A 24,584-nucleotide genomic window follows, 5' to 3' on the forward strand; every position below is an offset into this window, starting at 1 on the left:
TTTAAAGTGTAGGTCTAATCAGCGAGCGCACCTGAGCCCCCGCCGCGCCTCACAGACGAGACTAAAGTGCTATAAGTATAAGGGAAGTGTGGCGTTCGTAAGTGGCAGGATTCATTCGCACGCTCGCACTTCACGCTCGGGCTGTCAGGTGATGACGGCTGAGATGTTGCCAAAAAACATTTTTAGGAGCTCGGGGAGTTTGTATAGAAGTGGAAAGGCAACGCGCCAAGTCACACGTCGGGACGTAAAGAGGAGCTGGAGGAGTTCAGTCTGATCCAGTGTTGTGCGTTTGTGTGTTTAAGTGTCTTGCTCAAGGACAAAACGCCAGTATTTATCTGTAAAAGATGGAATTGCACCAACAACCAGCTGCAAACTAACGACTCAACTGTTTAAATCTGCAGTTTATTTATTGCAGCTCATGGTTTTTTAACAGTTTTGCAGATTTATAACAGTTTTTGTGGTTTAAATTTGCTTTTGTGCATAAATTTGTTTTGTTACAATATTTTTTAAGGTCAATATTTATTGTTTGATCATACAGATAAAAAATAACCAAATAATTCAGAATAGTGCAAAGAAAATGTGCAGATTTAAGCCATAAACGTTTGAATTAATCACTTTTCTGACACAAACTAATGACTAAAGTGTTTTATTCATTCGTTCATGATTTTTAACAGTTTTGCAGATTTATAACAGTTTTTGTGGTTTAAATTTGCTTTTGTGCATAAATTTGTTTTGTTACGATATTTTTCAAGGTCAATATTTATCATTTGCACATTTTCTTTGCACTATTCTGAATTATTTTGTTATTTTTTGGCTGTATGATCAGAGTTAAGTCATAAAAGTAGTTCACTCTTATCCATTGACTTCACTGTTGTGCGTTTGTGTGTTTAAGTGTCTTGCTCAAGGACAAAACTCTAGTATTTATCTGTAAAAGCTGGAATTGCACCAACAACCAGCTGCAAAATAACGACTCAACTGTTTAAATCTGCTGTTTATTTATTGCAGCTCATGGTTTTGTAACAGTTTTGCAGATTTATAACAGATTTTGTGATTTAAATCTGCTTTTGTGCATAAATTTGTTTCAATATTATTCGTTACAATATTTTTTTTAAGGTCAATATTTATCGTGTGTATATTTTCTTTGCACTATTTGGAATTATTTGGTTATTTTTTGTCTGTATTATCAGATTTAAGCCATAAACGTTTGAATTAATCACTTTTCTGACACAAACTAACGACTAAAGTGTTTCATTCATTCGTGATTTTTAACAGTTTCGCAGATTTTGAACAGTTTTTTGTGGTTTAAATCTGCTTTTGGGCATAGATTTGTTTCAATATTATCATTTATTATCGTGTATATTTATGATCGAGCTTCAAAACATGTTCAGTGACAGGTCTGTGTGAAATAAAAACATCTGAGAATATAATAAAGTGAGTGGAGTGGGAGTTGTCCACTAGATGGCGACATGTGCATTTTAGATCCAGATACAGGCCTGGTGTGTTTGTACAACTGTTTTACTGCATTTAAACTTCACTTTTATAAAACAGACAATATTATTAGACAGATTTATTCACAGGTTTATAATCAAACTTACTGAATATGGAGCTTTGCACATAATTAACAAAACATTGCATTTGTAAACCACGAGTAAAAGCTCTTTCATTTACATTTAAGTCCAAACTTTGTCTCATATTTCAGCTTGTACCTGTATTTTTACGTTAAAACATTTGCAAAATAATGAGATCGCTTTGTCTCCTCGGAATTATATGTTTTTGTCCGTGTTTTGACGATTCCTGAGACACACGGGGTTGAAAAAATAACATTTTGAAGCACAAATTATCGCTACAGAGAGATATTACGATAAAAAATCATATTGACACTGCTTAATAATCCCACGATTGTCCCAGTAAAACGCATTTTTTTAAATATTCTGTATCATTAAAAGGCCAAACTGCAACACTTAAATCGCAGAATGCACCGATGTTCAACCAGAGAAGTTCAAATCTTTTCATATCACTCATGAAAACGGCACAAATTCTGTTCAGAAACTGTTCACACGATAAACATATTTATATTGTTCCAGTGGATGCAGTGACAAACCTGCTCATGCACAACAGAATCTTACTCAAATGAACCTAAAACTGCACTAAACCTGCACAATAATGTTTAAAAAAAAAGCACAGAAGTCACAGACGAACAAAATGATGTGAATAACTCCATCAGGCCTGTCACAATATTCACTAAATGAAGTTATCCTTCAGTTTATGAAGCTGGAACAATATTTTTTCAGGTTAATATTTATCGTGTGTACATTTTATTTGCTTTATTTGGAAATATTTGGCTATTTTTTGTCTGTATGTTCAGATTTAAGCCGTAAAAAGTTGAATTAATCACTTTTCTGATGCAAACTAACGACTAAAGTGTTTCATTCATTCGTGATTTTTAACAATTTTGTAGATTTAAATTCGTTTTTATGGTTTAAATCTGCTTTTGGGCATAAATTTGTTTCATTATTATGGTTTTATCTGTCTGTATTTACTTCAGCGATAAGTCAAAGTTTAAAATATGACGCCGTGACAGGTGGAAACTCCAGTCAGAACCTGATAATCCAAAGGAGACGGTTCAAGAGCGTTTATTACCTGCTGCTGCCTCGTTTGCTCCGCCGCCGTTCACTACAGACGTGGACGCCGGGGTCAGACTGGCCTGGGACCTCAGGAAGGACAGAAGCCCCATCTGATGCTGCAGGGAAAGCGCTTGTCCCGGGTTCAGACTCTCCAGGGAGGCGATGGGAGACTCGCTGACCCCTCCGCCCCACTGTCCCGCCACCGGCTCCGGTTTCTCACTGTGAAAACCGCCCACGTCTTCCATAAAGTTATTTTTCCTCCATTTTGCAGAATCACCGTTTTCGCTCTCGGGTTTCTCCGCGTCGCCGTCACGCCCGGACTGATCGAGGACGTCTGCGGTTTTGAGGTCGCACTCGAAGGCGGCGTCGAAGGTTTGCAGCCCGCGAGCCGCCCCGGAGGTGAGTCCGTTGGTGAAGAAGCCGGACATCTGCACGAGGGAGTCCGGTCTGGTGGACAGGTCCAGAGGCTCGTACTGGGACTTCTTGATCCGAGACGAGATGGACGACTCCGGGTGTTTGCTCGTCGTGGAGGCGCCGTCGCCGTCCGGCCCGACGAAGAGGCTCGTGGCCGCGGTGAAGTCGTCTCTGGAGCTGGGTCGGAGTTTGGAGGGACTCGTGCGGAGGTCGGGGGTGCTCTGCCACGTGGAGAACGGGTATCGGTCCAGGTGGAACCCCATGGGGACAAAGTCAGAGGCGGGAGGGCATCTGTAGATTTTATCCCCTGAAACGACACAAAAGGTTTCACTCAAATGAACTCAGATTATCACAAAACTATACATTTTTTTGCCACAATATCTCAATCTGCATTTAAAAATCTATCAACATCTACTTTTGACTTCCTCGTCTCCATGGAGATGTCACTACTTTACCTAGAATGTCCCGTACTACAGCATTAGATTGATCTCCATGAGGACAAGCAGTTAAAGGCAAGACTCCACTCAAAGAAAACAAACCAAAAAAGAAAAAAAAAACAAGTCTAATTGAATAAATGCAACGTAGATGTTTAAGTTTAATGCCATAATGCGGAACTTTTAAAGCGGCCCGTGTTACGCTGTTTTCATGTCGTTTCCTCGTCACACACAGACCTGGAGTTGTGTTTTTTTGTTTCATTCTCACATGTTTAACACACAAACCTGCAGATTTAGGCTGAGTTCTTCTCTCAAACGGAAAGAAAACACTCTGTTCCACCTTGTGATGTCATCATGTGGTGATACAGGAAGTGCTCCGCTGTGTTTTTAAACTCCACACACCTTCATTTATAGAATCATTTGGATCATTTACCCCTGGAATTGACACTTATCTCTGCTGAACTAAAGGTAAAAGTCGCTGTTCACTTGAAAAAACTACCACTTGATGACATCACAACGTGGAACAGAGCATTTTGAGCATAATATCGGACCTTTAAGAAAATAGACAAACTTTTCACATCCTCTGAAACAACATCTCTGGGTGTTTTTTCCGTGTTCTGTTTGTTCATTACTCGTCTTTTCTTACCTCCTATAGTTATTTGCATTGTCTGATCATTAAATCTGCCCAAAACAGATGGAGCAGATACAGCGTGTGCGTCTGAACCCAAACAAGCACCAGAAACTTACTTTTCCGTCGCTGCGTTTACAAATAACTGTCTCGCGGTTTTACCATGGCAACGTTTATTCATCTAAAAGCGACTAAACCACAGAAATACAATAAGAAACGCTTTGTCCAAACTGCTCGCTGGCGCCACCTCTGGTCATGATGCAAATGAAGAGATAAGTCTGTCGAGATGAGAACAACAGAGTTTATCTAAGGAACGTTTGGACTGTAGACCATTGTGTCGTGCGTCCTGATTGGCTGTTGGACTGTAGACCATTGTGTCGTGCGTCCTGATTGGCTGTTGGACTGTAGACCATTGTGTCGTGCGTCCTGATTGGCTGTTGGACTGTAGACCATTGTCCATCAGTCTCCTCCGTGCCGTGTCTCCTGTCCAGTACAGAATGTGTTCAGACAAATTTACATAAACGTTGGATCTCAGTGTGACTCTGAAGTGCTGTACGTTTGCAATTTGTTTTCTCCCCGACAAAACCCACAATGTCGATGAAACGTTCTGCACCGACAAAGACGCCTACGAAGGTTTGAACTTTGAGAGAGTTTAAACGAGAGAGAAATGTGAGAAAATGTTAACGCCTGTGTGAGAAAAGTGTATAAAGTGTGTGGTGAGGGGTTTTACAGACAAAAACAGAGAGAATAATGTAAAAATAAAGATGATACTTCGTGGATTTCGTCTAATGTGGGTTATTTTTAGAACGTGACTCCCGCGATAAACGAGGGACCAGTGTTTATATAAATGGACATTGCTAACCTGCTAGCCACCGTGTTCCAAACAGGAAGTGATCATGGGTGCACTTCCTGCTCCATTGACTCGTCATTTTGGTCTTAAATGTTCGTATTAACCCTCTACATGATCCTGGGGTTTTTATTTCACTATTGTGTCTGTAAATCAAGATCTGAACATTAAAAACAGACAAATCAGGTCCTTCTTTCCCCGAGGTCGCTCCTGTTAGCGTTAGCAACAGGTTTGATTGACAGCGTTGCTAAGTGAAGGGGTGTTACCTTCAACATCCTGGCTCCTGATTGGCTCTTTGGTTGCTATGATACATGCGGTTGCTATAACCGTTAGCCTCGATGAGCTTCATTTGGAGCCGAACTACGGTTTTCGATCATATAAACCAAAAAAAAATTGACTAAACCTACAAAATCTTGGTTAAAAAAATGCAAAAAAAGTACAGGAGCCATTCAGGGACAAAAATATAAGAATAACTTCAACATTACTGTACATATAAACTTGATTTTTGTAGGAAAAACCTGCTTTGGGGTGATCATTTCAGTGCCGTAGCAGCCTTTAATATTATCGTTTATACATTTACTTTTAAACTTTTTACCGTGACACGTCCGCGAAGGGAAAAAGTGACTCTATCGGAGCTGAGGTCAAAACTAAAACCCCCCAAAAACTTGTGAAATATTGCGTCTAAAGAGCGAGCCTGTGTGTGCAGTCTATAGTGAACAATTTCTACAGCTCAAAGTATGTACCAACACGCTTTGTCTAAACATGAAAAATGTTCCAATCCTGAAGGAGGCTGAGTTGAGTGATTTAAGCGCTGGCCCACAGTAAATCAGGCTTGTAATCAGCTTTCAGCTCCAGTGATCCATCATGTACCAGTAAGGACGCCACCACCATGTGCAATAAATACACTCAGAGATGTTAACGCCGCGCTCCATTCTTACTCAAATAATACACAGTCAAATAGTAAAACAACCAGAACGAGGGGCAGGGCGGCGCAGAGAAACCCCGCTCCATCAGGGGGCCTAAGTGCGCTCCCCCCGTCGCACCAAACCCCGACGACGCTACATGTGAGGCGTTCTGATTAACCGCGCCACGAGCTAACGCCGAGTTTATTTTCGCTTTACAGTTGAAAAATGGCTGCGCTGCTAGCATAATTCAAAAAGAACAAAGTGTATTATTGCGGAGACTGACACTGGCTAATTTTTCTCCTTTCAGCGTGTGACTAATAACCATCTGGAAGCGAGATTTGATCAGCCTCTCCATAACTTTTAATTGCAGGTAATTTTCACGTCTCCCTCCTTACGCTGATGTACGGTTTATCAGACTCTCGGCCGTCAGCGGAGGGGGCGGCGGGGTTAAAGACGCCCCCTTTTTGACCATAGAGCTAGTGATTGTCTTATACCCCGCTCTCGCCCTGTCTTTAAACACACCAGCTGTTTGCCTGCCATTCCAATTACAGTAAAAGTCATCCGCTGCCATTACGCCGCAAATATTGGCAGTTTATTGCCCAACACTCTCCTGGCATTTGAAGGTCAGGTCATACATTATACTGTGTCTTTTTAGGGGGATGCGTCTGGGATGGGGAGATAAACCCAACCACCATTAATTTAATTCTATGCATATTGATGCCTTATTGTTCTTCTTTAATGGACTAATATCTGAGTTACAACAGTGATTCATGCCCGAGCCGCAGAAATATCAATTTCATAAACCTCTAGATCTGACCCCGAGCTAGGTCTCCGAGGTAAATCCAAATCTAATGATCTGTACTTGTTACTTTCACTTTGTTCCAGGCGCTAATAGAAAAGCAGCCATTGTGAGCTGAATGGCTGTAAATGAGGTCTGGATTGGAGCATTTCAGTTGTGCAAAAGCATAAAATAACACCCATGTATTAATTAAACGGAGCAGAACCGGATGAAATTGTAAAGTCAAGGTAACAAAAGTAGATTTACGCCCTTGAACTGAAGACAGTCGGCCCTGATAACGGGATAATTTACAATCTCATACATTACAAAGAGACGTATGTGTTTCTGTAGTGCATGTGGGGACGTGGGCTTGTTTGTGTACTGTATGTGGGGACTCGAGCTCGTTTGTGTACTGTATGTGGGGACTCGAGCTCGTTTGTGTACTGTATGTGGGGACGTGGGGACGTGCGCTCGTTTGTGTAGTGTATGTGGGGACGTGGACTCGTTTGTGTAGTGTATGTGGGGACGTGCGCTCGTTTCTGTAGCGTATGTGGGGACGTGGGCTCATTTCTGTAGCGTATGTGGGGACTCGGGCTCGTTTCTGTAGCGTATGTGGGTACTCGGGCTCGTTTCTGTAGCGTATGTGGGGACTCGGGCTCGTTTGTGTAGGGTATGTGGGGACTCAGGCTCATTTCTGTAGCGTATGTGGGGACTCGGGCTCGTTTCTGTAGCGTATGCGGGGACTCTGGCTCGTTTGTGTAGCGTATGCGGGGACTCGGGCTCGTTTCTGTAGCGTATGTGGGGACTCGGGCTCATTTCTGTAGTGTATGCGGGGACGTGGACTCGTTTGTGTAGTGTACGTGGGGACTCGGGCTCATTTCTGTAGCGTACGCGGGGACGTGGGCTCGTTTCTGTAGTGTATGTGGGGACTTAAGACCGGGAAAACTCTCTTTACCCGAGCCACACCCCTGTCTCCAGTAAAAATCAGCCTAATGGACATCTATCAAGCACGCCATAGATCTCAATTATTCTGCGGCTTAAATTACGATGACATTAAGGCTCGAATGCACCAAACGCTCATATCTGACCTCATCTTTCAGCATCCTCCACCCATTTGCCAGCCTACGCACTATAACAGCGGTAAAAAAAACAACACAAACACTCAAGCATCCCTCTATTTTTTTTTATTTTTTTGCTTTTTGGATGAGTGCCATCTTTGTGATTGCCTGGTTCATGCTAACTTAATCAGTTTAAGATTTACTTACACCCGGCTGAGGCGCGCATTATGCGAGGGGAGTCATTTTAGAGTTTAAAGATTTATCAAGCCAAACTCCAATTACAGCGTCATTACAAAAGGCACAGAGGCTCTCTCACCTAACACACACAGGCCTAATGAAGTGGTGAGGGTGTGAGCTGGACTCAGAGGAGGAGAGGAGGAGGAGGAGGAGGAGGGAGAGGGAGGAGAGGTGGAGAGGAGGAGGAGGGAGGAGGGAGGAAAGAGGAGGAGAGGAGAGGAGGAGGAGAGGGAGGAGGAGAGGAGGGGGGAGGAGAGGAGGGAGGAGAGGGAGGAAGGAGGAGAGGAGGAGGAGAGGGAGGAGAGGGAGGAGAGGGAGGAGGAGGAAGGAGGGGGAGGGGGAGGAGGAGGAAGGAGAGGTGGAGAGGGAGGAGGGAGGAGGAGAGGGAGGAGGAGGGAGGAGGAGGAGAGAGGAGGAGGAGGGAGGAGAGGAGGAGAGGGAGGAGAGGAGGAGAGGGAGGAGAGGTGGAGAGGAGGAGAGGGAGGAGGGAGGAGAGGGAGGAGGACAGGAGGGAGGAGGAGAGGGAGGAGGAGAGAGGAGGAGGAGAGGGAGGAGGAGGGAGGAGAGGAGGGAGGAGAGGTGGAGAGGAGGAGAGGGAGGAGGACAGGAGGGAGAAGGAGGGGGAGAAGGAGAGGGAGGAGGAGAGAGGAGAGGAGGAGGGAGGAGAGGAGGAAAGGAAGAGGGAGGGGCAGGGGAAGAGGAGGGAGAGGAGGATGTGGGAGAGGAGGGAGAAGAGGGGTGTGGTGGGAGGAGAGGGGGAGGGGGGAGGAGAAAAGGGGGAAGGGGAGAGGAAGGAGGACAGGGGAGAAGAGAGGAAAGGAAGAGAAGGGGATGAAGGGAGAAAAAGGGAAGGAGGGGAGAAAAGAGAGGAGGGAGGAGCAGAGGGAGGAGAGGTGGGCAAACCGTAAGCAAATAAATAAATAAATAAACAAATAGGAGGCTGAAGTGGAGACGCTGCAGCTGGGGCCTGGACCAGTGATTCATTTCATATGGAAATGGACTTTAAGATTTACAGCCATACATCAGCGTCAGTGCAATCAGGAGAACGCGCTCTGTACGCTCACGCCGCCGTTTGGCACGCACACTGTTCATATCAAACTGTACGGACACGACCGCAAACATTTCTTTCTCCACCTGAAACCGAAACACTACTGCCGCTTTGGTAAAGATGAAACAGAGTCACACAGAAGACTGGAGCGAGAAACAGGGGCAGCAGATGTTCTTTGATGTTTATAATAGCATATATTATTAATATTAATTAGAGCACATAGTCAATGACGCATTTGGGACGTTTCCAAGTCAATTAAGCCAAATGGCATTCAGGAGACGCTGGAACAATATTTCAAGGCAGGTGTTCAGAACTCCCTGGGTAAATCTTTTTATCTGCATGCTAGGAAAACAAGCATTTTGAGCTTAATATGAGCCTCATATCTGCAATAATAATTAAAAAGGGGATTAAAAGACAGAAGTGAGAGGGAGACGGAGGAGCCAACAGGTAATCACTTTCGACAAACCAGCACGGATCACGGAAATTAGTGAAGGCAGATGTGAGGAGATGAGTGTGGGGCTTTTGGATTGTAAAGGCTGGAGACAAAGAGACGTACACTGTATGTGAGAGTCTAAAATTAAATATACTTTATACTGAATGTTTAGATGCGACATGATTGGTGCTTATTCATATTTGTTTGTTTGTTTGTTTGTGTTTGTTTGTTTGTTTTTTGCACATGAGATCATAACTAAACCGAGAAGGCGAGACTGAATTGGTCACTTCCGTAGCTTTTGGAATCAAGACATTGCAGGAGACGTCTCGTGCCTTGGACTAGGTCTTAACTTTGTGAGTAAAGACAGTGCAGTTTTTCATAAGCGTCATTCAGTTTGATCATGTGTCGTTTGTCAAGAAATTTCAAAAATATTTCGTGTTTATTTTTGCAGAGTTGCAGTTTTCAGTTCAGTTCAAGTTTATTTCTAAAACAAATTTTTAAAAACAACAACTTCAGCTGCACAAAATGCTTAAAATAAAAATCAACACAAAAAAAACAAATACCCAGATCACACGATACACAGGAAAAGAATAAGAAAACACCAACATGTCCTGTGTAGCTGGTGTTAAATACCAGGGAGAGGTGGGTTTTTAGTCTAGTCTTAAACTGTGTTAAAGACTGAGAGGATCTGACAGGCAGAGGGCGCTGTTCTATAGTTTGGACACTGCTACAGAAAAGGATCCGTCACCTCTGGTCTTGAGTCTGGCTTTGGGCGCAACCAGCAGGAGATGACCTCTGACCTCAGGGCTCTGACTGGAGTATAGAGCTCAAATAAAGAGGTCCCATACAGCGCAGACAGAGGACCCATAGAGAGCAGACAGGGCCCATAGAGCGCAGACAGGACTCATAGAGCGCAGACAGGACCCATAGAGCGCAGACAGGACCCATAGAGCGCAGACAGGACCCATAGAGCGCAGACAGAGGACCCATAGAGGACAGACAGGATCCATAGAGCGCAGACAGGACCCATAGAGCGCAGACAGGACCCATAGAGCGCAGACAGAGGACCCATAGAGGACAGACAGGATCCATAGAGTGCAGACAGGACCCATAAAGTGCACACATTTAATCACAAGAACATTTTGAACTGCGTCTGTGTCAAGATTTGGGTTTTTTGCATTTTCTGTGTTTTACTGACCCCAGTCTGTCTGTTCTATGCTGTCTTACCTCCTCCCTCCTGTGCCTGGACCTGGGCGGAGACTCTGGCACCGCCCATTACACACCTGCAGCCGATCTGCAATTAAGCCTCCGCCCTCAAGGATCCTACACATGGGGCGGGATCCTCTGTGGAACAATTTCTGCTTGGCTCAGTCTGTTTTTTGTGGTTATCATCATAATTGGCGTTTGGTGTTTATCGTTTTTTGCCAGATCCCGTTTCTTGGGATTCATTCACATCCTTTTGTTTGTAATAAACTCTGTTAAACCTTAGTCCGAGTCTGTATCTTTGAACCACCCGACGTTACAGCAACCTGATATGAAACAGGAGCCAGAGCAGGTCACACAGCACAGGTCTGATGTGTCTCGTATCGTAGTTTTTGTCTCGAGCTGCAGCGTTCTGGACATTCTGTGAGCGCTGCAGACAAAGAATTACAATAATCCAGACGTGTTACAATCGTGTGGTTTGTTTTTTCATAATCCGCCTGTAGAAAGTCAGGTTTTTACTGTCGCAACTGAAAGAAACTGGACTTTATGACGGAGCTAACGTGTCCAGTTTGAACCTCAAGCAGCGCGTTAGCTTGGTTTTTTTTTTACGTCTTTTCTTTGGCAGAAATCTGACTAAAGTGAAGCAAACTCCACCTATTTCACAAGCAACATTACATCAGATTAGTTTAACGATGACAGAAGACTTTTCACTTCTTGACCTAAAACACGCTGCTTGATCGGTTGTTGATCGTGACCCCTGCCCCGCGCCGTGTTTGGGGGGCGCGCATTAGCATTCCGCTCCGGTCACGGGCTCGTCGCCGCTACTGTAAAAGCGGGGACAGAACACACACGGGCACGACATCATTACATGCTGTCTGCACATTGACCCAGAGGTTACGAATATTGAATGGGACTAATTAATAAGTGTCACCGCATCTTATATTTGGACATGTTTTTATTTGGAGCTGGAATCTTACTGGTCCAATGTAGGTCAGGGGCCCGCAGCGTTCACCCTTCATTAGCTAACTGCATTATAAAAGTCTTGATATGAGATTAGCCGCGAATACTGTCCTGTGTGAAAAGAAGTTGTGCTGTTTGCTGTGGGAAATTACACATTTGCAAACATTAAACAGATCTCAAGCACAACGCACGCCGCTCTATATTTTGCGATCCATATTGGGCACATCAATAACTTCATGACCACCATAGGCTTTGATGAATAATGCAGTCAGTAATTCTGGACCAATCAATGCTCCTCAAGCTCCAACATCTGTTAGTGGTAATTTTCCCCGGCATCTCTGCTCTCTTGAATTAGCGCACACACACACACACACACATCCGCCATCTTGTTTTTTGATTCTTCTCCAAGTGTACGGACAGGCCGTTCTGATCAGTTACGAAATCCCCAAAACGCACCCCTGATATTAAAAGCCCTGTATCTGATTCTGTTTTCTGTGCATTCTCTGCAGTTTCATTTATTTAGCTGAACCAGATTGACTGAATTGGTCACGTCCGTAGCTTTTTTTCAAATCAAGACATTGCAGGAGACGTCTCGTGCCTTGGAATAGGTCTTAACTTTCTGAGTAAAGAGTTCCTGTGCAGTTTTTCATAAGCATCATTCGGTTAGATCACGTTTCGTTTGTCAAGAAATTTCAAAAATATTTCGTGTTCATTTATTTAGCATCTTTAAAACATCTTCAGCTGACCAAAATTCTGCACAAAACACAAGAAAAATCTGATTATTAAGTGTTAGCATGCTAGTTGTTGTTGTTAGCATGATGAGCAACATGGAAAAACTCCACTCTGGTGTCTGAAAGTTGTGAAACGTGTTTTTAGATTCTTATTGGACCACAGCAAACTGTTTTTAATGTTTTTAAGATGGAAAAAGGTGCATGACTTTAGAGACTGATCATGTGCTGGTAATTTTTCCCCAGAATCTCCGTTCGCTCGAATTAGCACATACACACACACACACACACACATCCTGACTCTCCTCCACATGCACAACAGGCCGTTCTGATCATTTATAAGTTCCCACAATCCCCAAAACTTCTCCGTTTTTAAAAGGCCTGTACTTGATCCTGTCTGCTGTTTAACATCTATATCTAATTATAAAGTGTTTTATTGTCTGATAATCAAGAATTGCAGTTAGCATGCTAGTTGTTGTTAGCATGATGGAAAAACTCCACTCTATTTAATTACTATTAGTTACTAATTACATTACTAGTTTAGTTTTTCATGTTTTTAAGACAGCGAAAATCATGTACACGACTTTAAAGTGCTTTATTGCTCGATAATCAGGAAGTTCGCAGTTAGCATGCTAGTTGTTGTTAGCATGATGACAAAATCACACTCTGGAGACTCGGGTGAATAATTAGGAGGCTCGGAATGCATAAGGTCAGTGAGAAACCTGCTCTGTTTTTAATATTTTTAAGACAGTAAAAATCACAACTTTAACATGTTTTATTGCTCAATAATCAGGACGTGCACGATTAGAATGCTACTTGTTGTTAGCATGATGGCAAAACTCCACCATAATAATGTAATTAGTAACTAATAGTAATTAAAAAGTTTAGTTTTTCATGTTTTTAAGACAGCGAAAATCATGTACACAACTTTAAAGTGTTTTATTGTTCGATAATCAGGAAGCCTGCAGTTAGCATGCTAGTTGTTGTTAGCATGCTAGTTGTTGTTAGCATGATGTCAAAACTCCAGACCAATAATATAATTAGTAATTAGTAGTAATGAAATAGTTTTGTTTTTCATGTTTTTGAGACAGAAAATATCGGGTACAGAAGCTTTAAAGTGTTTGATTGTTCAATAATCAGGAAATGCACGATTAGCATGCTACTTGTTAGTATGACGGCAAAACTCCAGCAAAAATCAGGCATCTCTGCATCTCTGCTCACACAAACACATATCCACCAAACTTCATCCTGATTCTTCTCCACTCCAAGTATAAAGTGTTTTACTGTCTGGTAATCAGGAATTGTGTGGTTAGCCTGCTAGTTGCTGTTAGCGTGATGGCAAAACTTCACTCTGGAGTTGTTAAAGACTCTTATAAACTCATCCCGGTGAATAATTATGGCGCTCGGAATGCATAAGGTCAGTGAGGACCTAGCTCTAATCAGCTACACAGCTTTATTTTTTTATTTTTTTGCTCAGTAATCAGGATGTGCACTGTTAGCATGCTACTTGTTGTTAGCGTGACTGCAAAACTCCACTCCAGTAATGTAATTAGTAACTAGTAGTAATGAAATAGTTTTGTTTTTCATCTTTTTAAGATCATAAAAATCAGGTGCTCAGCTGTACAGTGTTTTATTGTTTCACTAATCAGGAAGTGCGCGATTAGCATGCTACTTGTTGCTAGCATGATGGTAAAACTCCACTCTGGCATCCAAAAGTTGTGAGACATGCTTGCAGACTCATCCCAGTGAATAACTAGCATGCTCAGAGTGCATAAGACAGTTTAGGAGTAACTTCAGTCCACTGCAAAATGTTTAGTGAAGCAGCCAGTCAATTAATAATTAACAGCAACGAAATAGTTTTATTTTTAACATTTTTGAAACAGCAAAAATCAAGCACACGCCTTTAAAGTGTTTTATTGTTCGATAATAATTAGGAATTGCACAATTAGCATGCTACTTGTTGTTCGCGTGATGGCAAAACTCCAGCAAAAATCAGATACGCGCCTTAAAGCCTGATCAAGTCGTGGTATTTTTCCGCCGGCATCTCCGCTCTCGTGAATTAAAACACACACATCCACACACACACGTCCACACACACACACGTCCACACACACACCCCCACACACATCCACCATCTTGCCTCCTGATTCTTCTCCAAATGCACCGACAGACCGTCTTGATCAGTTACAAGCTCCCTCTATCCCGCCAAACCCTAAAACTTATCCGTGTTATTAGAGCCTGGAGAAGTGGTGCGTGTTCTCCATATGTGTTGCTGATTTACCTATCTGTCCCGCCGCAGACCTGAGAGTTGAGTCGGGGCCAGCGCTCGTGTGATTGTGTTAATTAATCTGTCATTGTGAGCGCGGGGAGCAGCTGCAGAGGTCCGTGGGATATATTGTCAGGGCTAAACAATGCGCTGCTAAGCCCCCCGAGTGAGTCTACCATTACACCCGGCCTAAGAACGCAGAAGAGAGAGGGAAGGAAGCGAGGGGGGAGAGAGGGAACAGGCCGGATCCATCATTGACTAAAGCAATGACGCCTGACCTTTACAATGAATTAGTTTCCACGCTTAATATTGACTGAAATTAGAAGCTGATACTCAAAGTGCCATCCCGCCAACTGAGCAAAACCGCCGATTGTAAATAGTTTGGCGTGTGGTGTGAGCGATAGCACGACGGCGGGAAAAAGACCCAAAAATTCTTGAACGTGGAGCTGAGAAGAACCGGCTCGCACGTGTAAATACGCAGATACTACGCACGTATGTGACAATGCGGGGACAAAACACGGAACGGGATTAAACGTGATCCAGTTATCGCGGCGGCACGGCCATCGTTTAAGAGGATATTGGCTCGTGTCCCGACAGAGTGATCCAGACTTTGGGAAGCTCACTCCAAGAGGAACAAATACAGAAATACAAACAAAAAAACGTCGGGATTAATGTTTGGTTTTGTTCCGGTCGAGCAGGAGTTTAGGTTCAAACGATAAACAGAGATGGAAATGGTGTCGGACTTTTGAGTTTGTGGAATTATGAAATCGCAAAAAAAGCTGCAGTTGTTCCGATATTAGAAAAGCGTCTGGATCGTTTTATGGAAAAATGTTTAGATCTTCAAACGTGATCTGAAACATGTGTGATTTTTGTGTCAGTTTATCATATTTCAGTTGTGAGGTACTTTGAAAATATATTTACTTACAGAATTCTGAATATCTGCATTCAAATGTTACACGGGTCGATCAGAGTACTGCGTTTTCTGGAGTATAAGTCAAAAACATGCCAAAACATGCGTAATTATGAAGAAAAAAACATATTTCACATATAAATCACATCTGAGTATAAGTCCAGCTATGAAAAAAGTACTTAAGACATATAGTTTGGAAAATACGGTACTGGAATACTTTTACGAATACTTTTACGCAAAGTTGCATTTAAATTATAGAGTAAACGTAGGATTAAAAACACATGGGTTTCATTGTTCCGTGTTTTCTGTCATTAACTGGAAAAAAAATGCACATATTTATTCAGACTTTCAACACTTAGTAATGTTGTGACACATTATCATTATTTATAATTTGTTATATTAATGTACTTTATTCTATTTTATTCTCCTATTTTACTGTTTTAGTTTGATTTTAACTTGTTTTAATTTGATTTTACTTTGGTCACCTTGAGTGTTGTAAAACGCTCTATAAATAAACGTTGATTGATTGATTGATATCTTCACCACCAGAGCTGTGTTTTATATTTTTCTCTATGATTCTGTGCAGTTTGAAGCATAAATTTTGTGATCAAGTAAAGTAAAAATGTAAAAAGTAACTGTAATCCCAAAACTACCGATTGAAAAAGTAACTGCACCAGAATACAGTTACTCAGAATTAGTATTCAGAGTACGTATTCTCTGCACATGTATTTGGCAATTTATTTTTTATTTTTTTATTTTTTTTATTGTCTGATCATCAGGAATTATGTGGTTAGCCTGCTAGTTGCTGTTAGCGTGACGTCAAAACTTCACTCTGGAGATGTTAAAGACTCATAAACTCAGTGAGGAGCTAGTTTTGTTTTTCATGTTTTTAAGACGGTAAAAATCAGATACACAGCTTTAAAATGTTTTATTGTTTGATAATCAGGAAGTGTGTGGTTAGCATGCTAGTTGCTGTTAGCATTACGGCAAAATTCTACTCCAGTGATGTAATTAGAAGTAATGAAATAGTTTAGTTTTTCATGTTTTTATGACGGTAAAAATCAGGTACAGAAGCTTTAACGTGTTTTATTGTTCAATAATCAGAAAGTGCACAGTTAGCATGCTACTTGTTGTTAGCGAGATGACAAAACTCCACTCTGGAGATGTTAAAGAATGCATAAGGTCAGAGAGAGACTAGCTCTGTTTTTAATATTTTTAAGACAGTAAAAATCACAACTTTAACATGTTTTATTGCTCAATAATCAGGACGTGCACGATTAGAATGCTACTTGTTGTTAGCATGATGGCAAAACTCCACCCTAATAATGTAATTAGTAACTAATAGTAATTAAAAAGTTTAGTTTTTCATGTTTTTAAGACAGCGAAAATCATGTACACAACTTTAAAGTGTTTTATTGTTCGATAATCAGGAAGCCTGCAGTTAGCATGCTAGTTGTTGTTAGCATGCTAGTTGTTGTTAGCATGATGTCAAAACTCCAGACCAATAATGTAATTAGTAATTAGTAGTAATGAAATAGTTTAGTTTTTCATGTTTTTAAGACAGCGAAAATCATGTACACAACTTTAAAGTGTTTTATTGTTGAATAATCAGGAAGTGGGCGGTTAGCATGCTACTTGCAGTTAGCATGATCTGCACATGTATTCCGAAATGACTTAATAGTTCTAAAAATGACTGTAAAAGCTGTAAAAATTGAAAATAAGACTTAAACTTTCTCTTTCTAATCACAAACATCACAAAAAACTCAATCCGTTTTCGCCCCAAAAATTCCTAAACCGCGTTAGCTTCCCTCCGCCATATAGCGCGTTAGCAGGATGCCACGACAAAAACGCCATTTTACCCAGACATCCGAAGCATCCAGATCACAGGTGGAACAGAAGACTATCAATAAAAGTGCCAGGTGGTAGATCAAATCATAAAAATCAGTGGGTGGTATAGATCAAATCATTAAAGACACCAGATGGCGTGCATTAACATCTTGTGGTCCCGTAGGCAAAGGCTGGGGATGTGGCACATATAAAAAAAAAAAACACACACAAAAAAAAACAGAGTACTAATTACCCCTCCCATTTGACATGATGCCGCTCTCTTTAAAACACGAATATACAGAGTCCACGCTGATGACAGACCCGCAGATTCTTGTCCACCTACACCACAGACGAACAAAGACGAGGCCAAAGGACAAACTGTTTTGGCGTGAAATAACAGAGATTATATCGAGCTGTATAATTCTGATTTTCTTTAGTAATTGTGGCCTGGATCGCACGCTGCTATATAATCTTTCTGTTAAATAGATGGCACCACTTCTCTGAGCTAATGCAAATGAAAAGGCTGTGAGATACTAAAAGCAGCTCAGCGGGAATCGTTTTATTTCTATTGTTCTGTCTTTCAAATACTGCAAATATTCTAGAGTTTAAAGGGACAGAACTTAAAGGGCTCGTGTTACGCTGGATCTGAGTTTCTGTGTTTTAATGTCGTTTCCTCGTCAAAAAACAGACCCGGAGTTGTGTTTTTTTTGTTTAATTCACACATTTTTAATACACAGACTCTGCAGATTTAGGCTTGAGTTCTTCTCTCAAACTGAAAACGCTCTGTTCCACCTTGTGATGTCATCGTGTGGTGATACAGGAAGTGCTCCGCTGTGTTTTTAAACTCCACACACCCTCAATTATTTGGTTTCATGATTTCAGACCTGGAATTGCCGATGTTTCTTGAACTAAAGGTAAAAAAAAAAAAAAAAAAAAAAAAAGGAGCTGTTAACTTGAAAAAACGACCACTTGATGACATCACAAGGTGGAACAAAGCGTTTTGAGCTTTGGAGATGTAAACAGACTAATGATAAACAACTCCAGGTCTGTTTTTGAAGAGCTAACAACATTATAACGCGGTTTAAACCTCACAAGAGTCCATTTTGTGTAATATAGAACCTTTAAAGACGCACTACGTAACTTTTCCAGTGGCGGCGGTGCCTCTTTCTGCCGCCTCCTCGTCTCCACGGAAACGTAATCGCTTTCCACCGTACGTCATTAAACATTTCTGTCTCTATCGCGTCAAAGACTACAGGCCAAGACAGAGGTCAGATCTGTGGAGAAGCAAGCGAGCTCATGGCACTTGATGACATCACGAGGTGGAACAGAGCGTTTTGAGGTTTGTAGATATTCCACATGACAGACTAATAATAAAGTGTTACTCAAAGTTACTCAAACGCGGCAATTTGAATTAGACTGGATATCATTTTCTTCTTAAAGCTGCACTACGTGATACGTCTCCTTAGTGATGTCATTATTTTGCCTGGAATGTTCCACAGTGCGGCATTAAAAGTATCAATCTCCATGGAAATAATGTGAGTAAAACCACCAGGCCACACAGCATTTTTATTTTTATTTATTTTTTTTTGTGGGAGCTGTATATTAATAAATGTACGTTTTTTTGTTTTTTTTAATGTTTTGCTGTGGAGCATTAAACAATATCGTATCCATGGAGACACACCAGAAAAGTTACACAGTGCGACTTTAGCTTTCATTTCCAATCTGACCATAAGAAATTTTATTAAAGATTATATAAAAACACCTTCAGTTATCAGTGTATTGATACTTTGCAGCCGATGCCGTGAACATGTGACGCTAACTAGAGGCTCTGCTCTGTCTGAAGCTTTGTTACACTTTAATTTGCGCTTTTATTTTAGCGACCGGACCAGACAGATCTAATTTAGTTCGAACTACAACAGGTGAGACGATGTGCGCCGTTAAATCAAGTCTTCCTCCCATGAAATTATTGTCAAACGCTACCTAGCATTAGCATTAGCATTAGCATTAGCCAACAGTTTTTCAGTTCTCGCTTTTTTGTGTAAAATCAAACTCGTAAACAGAACCATGTACGTTCAGATTGATCGCAGACTCCTGAAAATGCGCTGTTTAAATCCATTTTGTTTGTTTTTTGTCAGTGTTTGCTAACGATGCATTGTGTCTCCATGGTAACAGCTGCACATTCCACCGTAGAGACACATGTAGAACACAGCCGGCGAGACGTCACGGCAAAATATCAATAACGTCGAGTCTTAACGTGTCACTTGCGACTGTTACCTGTAGCTGGTGAGGTGGACTGCGGCGTGTGCTCCAAGCTGCTGCTGGAGTGAGAGTTCCCCGCTTCGGCGATGATCTCCGACGCTCCCTGATGACCGACGTCCTCCGCGCTGTTGGGTCTGCTCATCGCCTTCGCCTCTGGATCGACATCTTCTCCAGACAGGTAGGTGGCGCCCTGCTGGCTTTTGAACATTTGCTGATCGGGCGGCATCGCTGGGGTCATAATCTGCCACCCTGGATAGCCGCCGCCACCACCGCCGCCGCCACCACCGCCGCCGCTACTATTGTTAGATACGACCTTTTGCAGGTATTCCATGCTCAGGGAAGAGTGTAAACGGTTTAAGCTTTCAAAGTCAGTCATTGGCGCCGTTTGAGTCACCATCCGCTGTAGCATCTCCCTGACTTTGACGTCCACGCCGATCATGTTGTTATAATCGCTCTGCTCCCGATCCGATATAAACCTGTCGTGAATTCTGGCCATGTACTGAGAGTAGATGTTCCCTCGATGCTCCTGAGTTAGCATGCTAAGAGAATCGTGTTGTTCAGCCAGATTGCTCTTAGCTGCTAGCTTGTTGAGATGGACTTTCATGTGGTTCTTGAGAAACCAGGGCTCTTTAAACCGTCGGCCGCAGATCTGGCAGCAGTGTTCAAATGAATCTTTGTGTTTCCTCATGTGGCCTTTAAGAAACCAGGCCTGGCTAAAGGTTTGTCCGCACACCTCGCACGGGAATTCGCCGGTGGATTTAGCCTTGTCGTTTGACCCGGTCGGCGCCGCTTTGGAGCCCTGGTCCGCGGTTATATGCGCCGTTTCAACGTGGCCGATGAGTTCTTCTTCTTGTGACGCGGCGAAGTCACACAAGGTGCATTTGTACGGTTTGTGGAGGATACGGATGTGGCGATCCAGCTCTTGTTGCTTCCGGAATTTGCCTTTGCAGAAAGAACAGCGGAATCCGGGCGGTATTCCGGGCGGTATTCCAGCTGGCGGTTCATCTTGAATGGAAGCGACCGGCGATGTCGAGGTACGCGAAGTCGTCTCGGACATAAACTGCGGCGTGTTGATCACTGTCGGAGCCAACGGCGAGGCTTGCTGTTGGTTAGCATTAGCGTTAGCATTCATCGGAACGTGGCTCGTCTTCATTTGCCGATCCCGCAGTATGGCCCGCTCCTCCAGCTCATGCAGCAGCCGGTTCTCCTCCCGTATCCTCCCTCGACCTTTACCCAGGATGCCTTGCTTGTGGGTGCGGAGGTGGATCTTGAGGTTGCCCTTCTGCGCCGCCCGGTGGTCACAGTAGGGACACTTAAACGGCTTTTCCCCCGTGTGCGTTCTCATGTGCAGCGACAGAATGCTGTTGAACCGGAAGCGCTTTCCACACAGGGGGCAGGGGTACTTCCGGTTTTTGTGGTTGTCGTCCGGCGGCGAGGCGGCCTGCGGTGGGACGCTCTGATTGGTCACCCTCAGGAAGTGGGACAGCTCCACTCTGCCGTTCATGCTGTTGAGGAGTCTGGCGTCCATAATTTGATTGGCCAGTAGTGCCATCTGGCTCGTGACTGGGTGGGTGGACGGGGTAATGGGAAAGAGATGTAAAGGCTGGTGTTACAGTACGGTGGGCAGGGCGGGTGGAGGCTGGGTGGAGGCTGGGTGGAGGCTGGGTGGAGGCTGGGTGGAGGCTGGGTGGAGGCTGGGTGGAGAGAGGGGGAACCTGTGGAAAGAAGGAAAGAGAAAAAAACACAAGAATCAATGGGATGCACACAATATGCTGCGTTTTACATATTATCCCCTTGAGTTTATTTCAGATAATAGTGTAAAATAGATTAAGAAAGACAAGAAACAACAAATAAATGAGTTGAATTTGATAGATTGATAGATTTAAAGGTAAACTTCCCTTTAAATATACCTTTAAAGCGCCCGTGTTATGCTATTTTCTGATCTAAAGTGTGTTCTAATGTCGTTTCCTCGTCTCAAACAGACCTGGAGTTGTGTTTTTTTTTGTTTCATTCACACATGTTTAACGCACATTTACACAGATTTAGGCTGAGTTCTTCAATCAAACTGAAAGAAAACACTCCGTTCCACCTTGTGATGTCATGCGGTAATACAGGAAGTGCTCCGCTGTGTTTTAAAACTCCACAAAACCACCTTCACTAGATTATAACACGGCTTAAATCGCACAAGAGTCAATTTCGTGCGATATAGGACCTTTAAAGAGCTGCCCCAATTTGAACAAGTACAGTACTACAACTATTACTGCATTGTACTGCACTGAGACCTTTGTGCGCGCTCATCTTTAGCAGATCAGTGTGCAATATTAACACGCACTCATTTGCCACATCAGCTTTTATAAATGTGCTTTGCTGGCGCTGTAACCTATTAAGAGCTCCTCAAAAAAACCATCCAAAACAGACCTGGGGTTGCGTTTCTGTCGCGCACTTCCTGTTTCAACACATGACATCACAAGGTGGAGCAGAGCGTTTCCAGTTCGGGACAAGAGCTCAGCGTGAATCTAAGTTTGTTTGTGACGAGGAAACGACATTATAGACAGAAAATAAGTCATATGAGCGCTTTAAAGACGAGCAGACAACAATAGAAGTCAAATAGAAACCACGTTATGTTAAAATCCCGAAACGAAACCAGGGTTGACTTTAAAAAATATATGACTGAAACGACGGTTGCAGCCGGTGCCAGTGACACACCACAAATAGGCCAGGAAGCTGAGCAGAGCCGCTTCTCACTGACTCCATCCTGTCAAGACCTCGTGTGGTTTACAGAGTTATTCATATTGACAATAAAAAACGCTGATTAAGTCGAACCACAAAGGCTGCCTCAACAAATCTAATCTTTACTAAAGGTGAACATCGTCGTCTTGATCTCATTTTTGCACTGACACAAAACAAACGCAACGCAAAACATCAAAGACCTGACCCTCCTTCTGCAAAGAGCCGGTTCCTGCAGAGGATTCGACTGTTACCTTTACGGGGTAATTATGTCACAGGAGTGCACAGCCAGATAAACAACTTAATGATGCAAAAATGCAAACTCGAGTTTTAATGTCTAAATAGAAAGATAAAATATGCTATCCAAACCCGAGCCCTAGTTTTAACAACCCACTTCCATAAATGTCAGGACACTGAAATGAAAAGAGAAAAAAGTGTTTGCAGGGAACAGAAATGGAAAAACACTGGAACCAGCTAGAAATCCAAAAAGTATTTAAACTAGAGTTACTTCAAATTCATGTTATTCACGTGGAAAAGCAAAGTAGTAACGGAAAGTAGCAGTATTTTTTAAACTACGACTGAAGTTCGTTTTTTTTTTTGCAGAGGAGCTGTCTGGACATAACACGCCAAGTTATAATTTGAGGTTACGTAGCCCAATTATAAGGTCAAAACATTAAAAAAATGCACAAAATCTGGTATTTTCAAAAGGAAAGATTGTCAAAATGAGACAAACGAAATCATATCTGAAAGAAATGAAAACGTTTGAACGCTTTCGTAACAAAAACGACACATTTTAAGGTGGATTACAAAAAAAATATATACTTTTTTCAGCTTTAAGTCATATTCTAATGATGTTACTTCCTTAAAAAACAGACCTGGAGTTGTGTTGTCTACATTTCAAAAGCTTAAAATGCTCTGTTTTACCTTGTGATGTCATGAAGTGGTAGTTTTCAAGTGAACAGCTCCTCCTTTTACCGTTTTGTTCAGAAGAGACTGTCAATTCCAGATGCTAAAATCATCCAAATGATTCTAGAAATGAAGGTGTGTGGAGTTTAAAAACACTTCCTGTATCATCACATGATGACATCACAAGGTGGAACAGGTCGTTTTCAGTTTTGAGAGGAAAACACAGCCTAATTCTGCAGGTTTGTTTGTGTGTTACATGTGTGAATTAAACAAAAAAAAAAAAAAAAAACCACAACTCCAGGTCTGTTTGTGACGAGGAAACGACATCAGAACAGATCAGAAAACAGAGTAACACGGCCGCTTTAAATATTATCACTTTTTCCAGGTGGTCGTTGTGTTTTATTGCTCTGATGATGTCGACAGTCGGTAGATACACTTTGCGAAGCGCCGGTTCTACATTTTCCTCATATTTGAAGAAGATAAACTTGGCATAAGGGAGCGTCTGAAAAAACAAAACTTCTCAGATTGTAAAACTCTCCTCCCGTTTCAGACTCTGAGGCTGGAGTGTCCGGGGATCATAAAACACGAGGATTATTGTCTTACGTTTTCAATCATAACGTCTCGTGTTATCTTTTATTTTTCTATTTTAGCTTCTCCAAATGATTCTAGTGAAGGCGTGCGGAGTTTACGTGACGTCGCAAGGTAGTTTGAGAGAAGAACTTAGCGTAAATCTGCAGGGTTTTTGTGTTAAACAAGTGAGAATGAAAAAAACCCCCCGCAACTTTAGGTCTGTTTGTGATGACGAAACATTAAAAAACACGGTTCGATTCCTGTAGAACTTATTTCCTGTCAAGGTCGGCGGCCACGTGCGAATAAAACAACCCGACTGAGAAGCTTTTGTGCTTTTCTAATGTTTCGTCGCGTTCCCTCGCTCAACTTGCATGACATCTTTTCACTACGATCGCTCAAAATCAACGTTTTCTTCTCCTCCGCTTCCATTTAAACACTTCGCTTCACGTAGTCCCTGAACTTTTATATCCCGCGACTTAAATATGCAACCCAGCGCCTGCCCTTTTTTTTTAATCACTCCACTGTGGCAGCAAAACAAAGCTTCAAATTCACATAACGCCACAATAGCCGGGGTCACAGAAGCCAGGCCGGCGCAGCTCTGGTTCACCACCAAAGGCCAACGGAACAAAGGGCACACTGTCCACTCCTGAATGAACACAGGCTTACATCATCCTCACAGCGCCCCCCCCGCTCGCCGTCAGAACGATGCTCTCAAACCCGCGCTGATGAAAAGCCGGCCGACATCCAACGCAAATCGATACGGACGGAACTGACAGGAAAAGGTGTCGACGGCTGATTCCTTATCCCGCAATTCCGAGTTTG

General features: G+C 42.6%; 1 protein-coding gene across 1 annotated transcript in view; it reads right to left on the minus strand.

Moving 5' to 3' along the window:
• LOC117371923 (zinc finger protein 536-like) overlaps window positions 1-21,168 on the minus strand; it is a gene marked incomplete at its 5' end in the record, with an annotated part of 40,061 nt that extends 18,893 nt beyond the window's left edge. Inside the window, 2 exons of the mRNA XM_033967598.2 lie at window positions 2,641-3,345; window positions 19,575-21,168. Of these exons, the coding sequence (XP_033823489.2) occupies window positions 2,641-3,345; window positions 19,575-21,168 (2,299 nt within the window). The remainder of the gene's footprint in view (window positions 1-2,640; window positions 3,346-19,574) is intronic.
• Window positions 21,169-24,584: the final 3,416 nt, after the last annotated feature.

Source organism: Periophthalmus magnuspinnatus, chromosome 6, assembly GCF_009829125.3.
Source record: "Periophthalmus magnuspinnatus isolate fPerMag1 chromosome 6, fPerMag1.2.pri, whole genome shotgun sequence".
Lineage (NCBI taxonomy): Eukaryota > Metazoa > Chordata > Actinopteri > Gobiiformes > Gobiidae > Periophthalmus > Periophthalmus magnuspinnatus.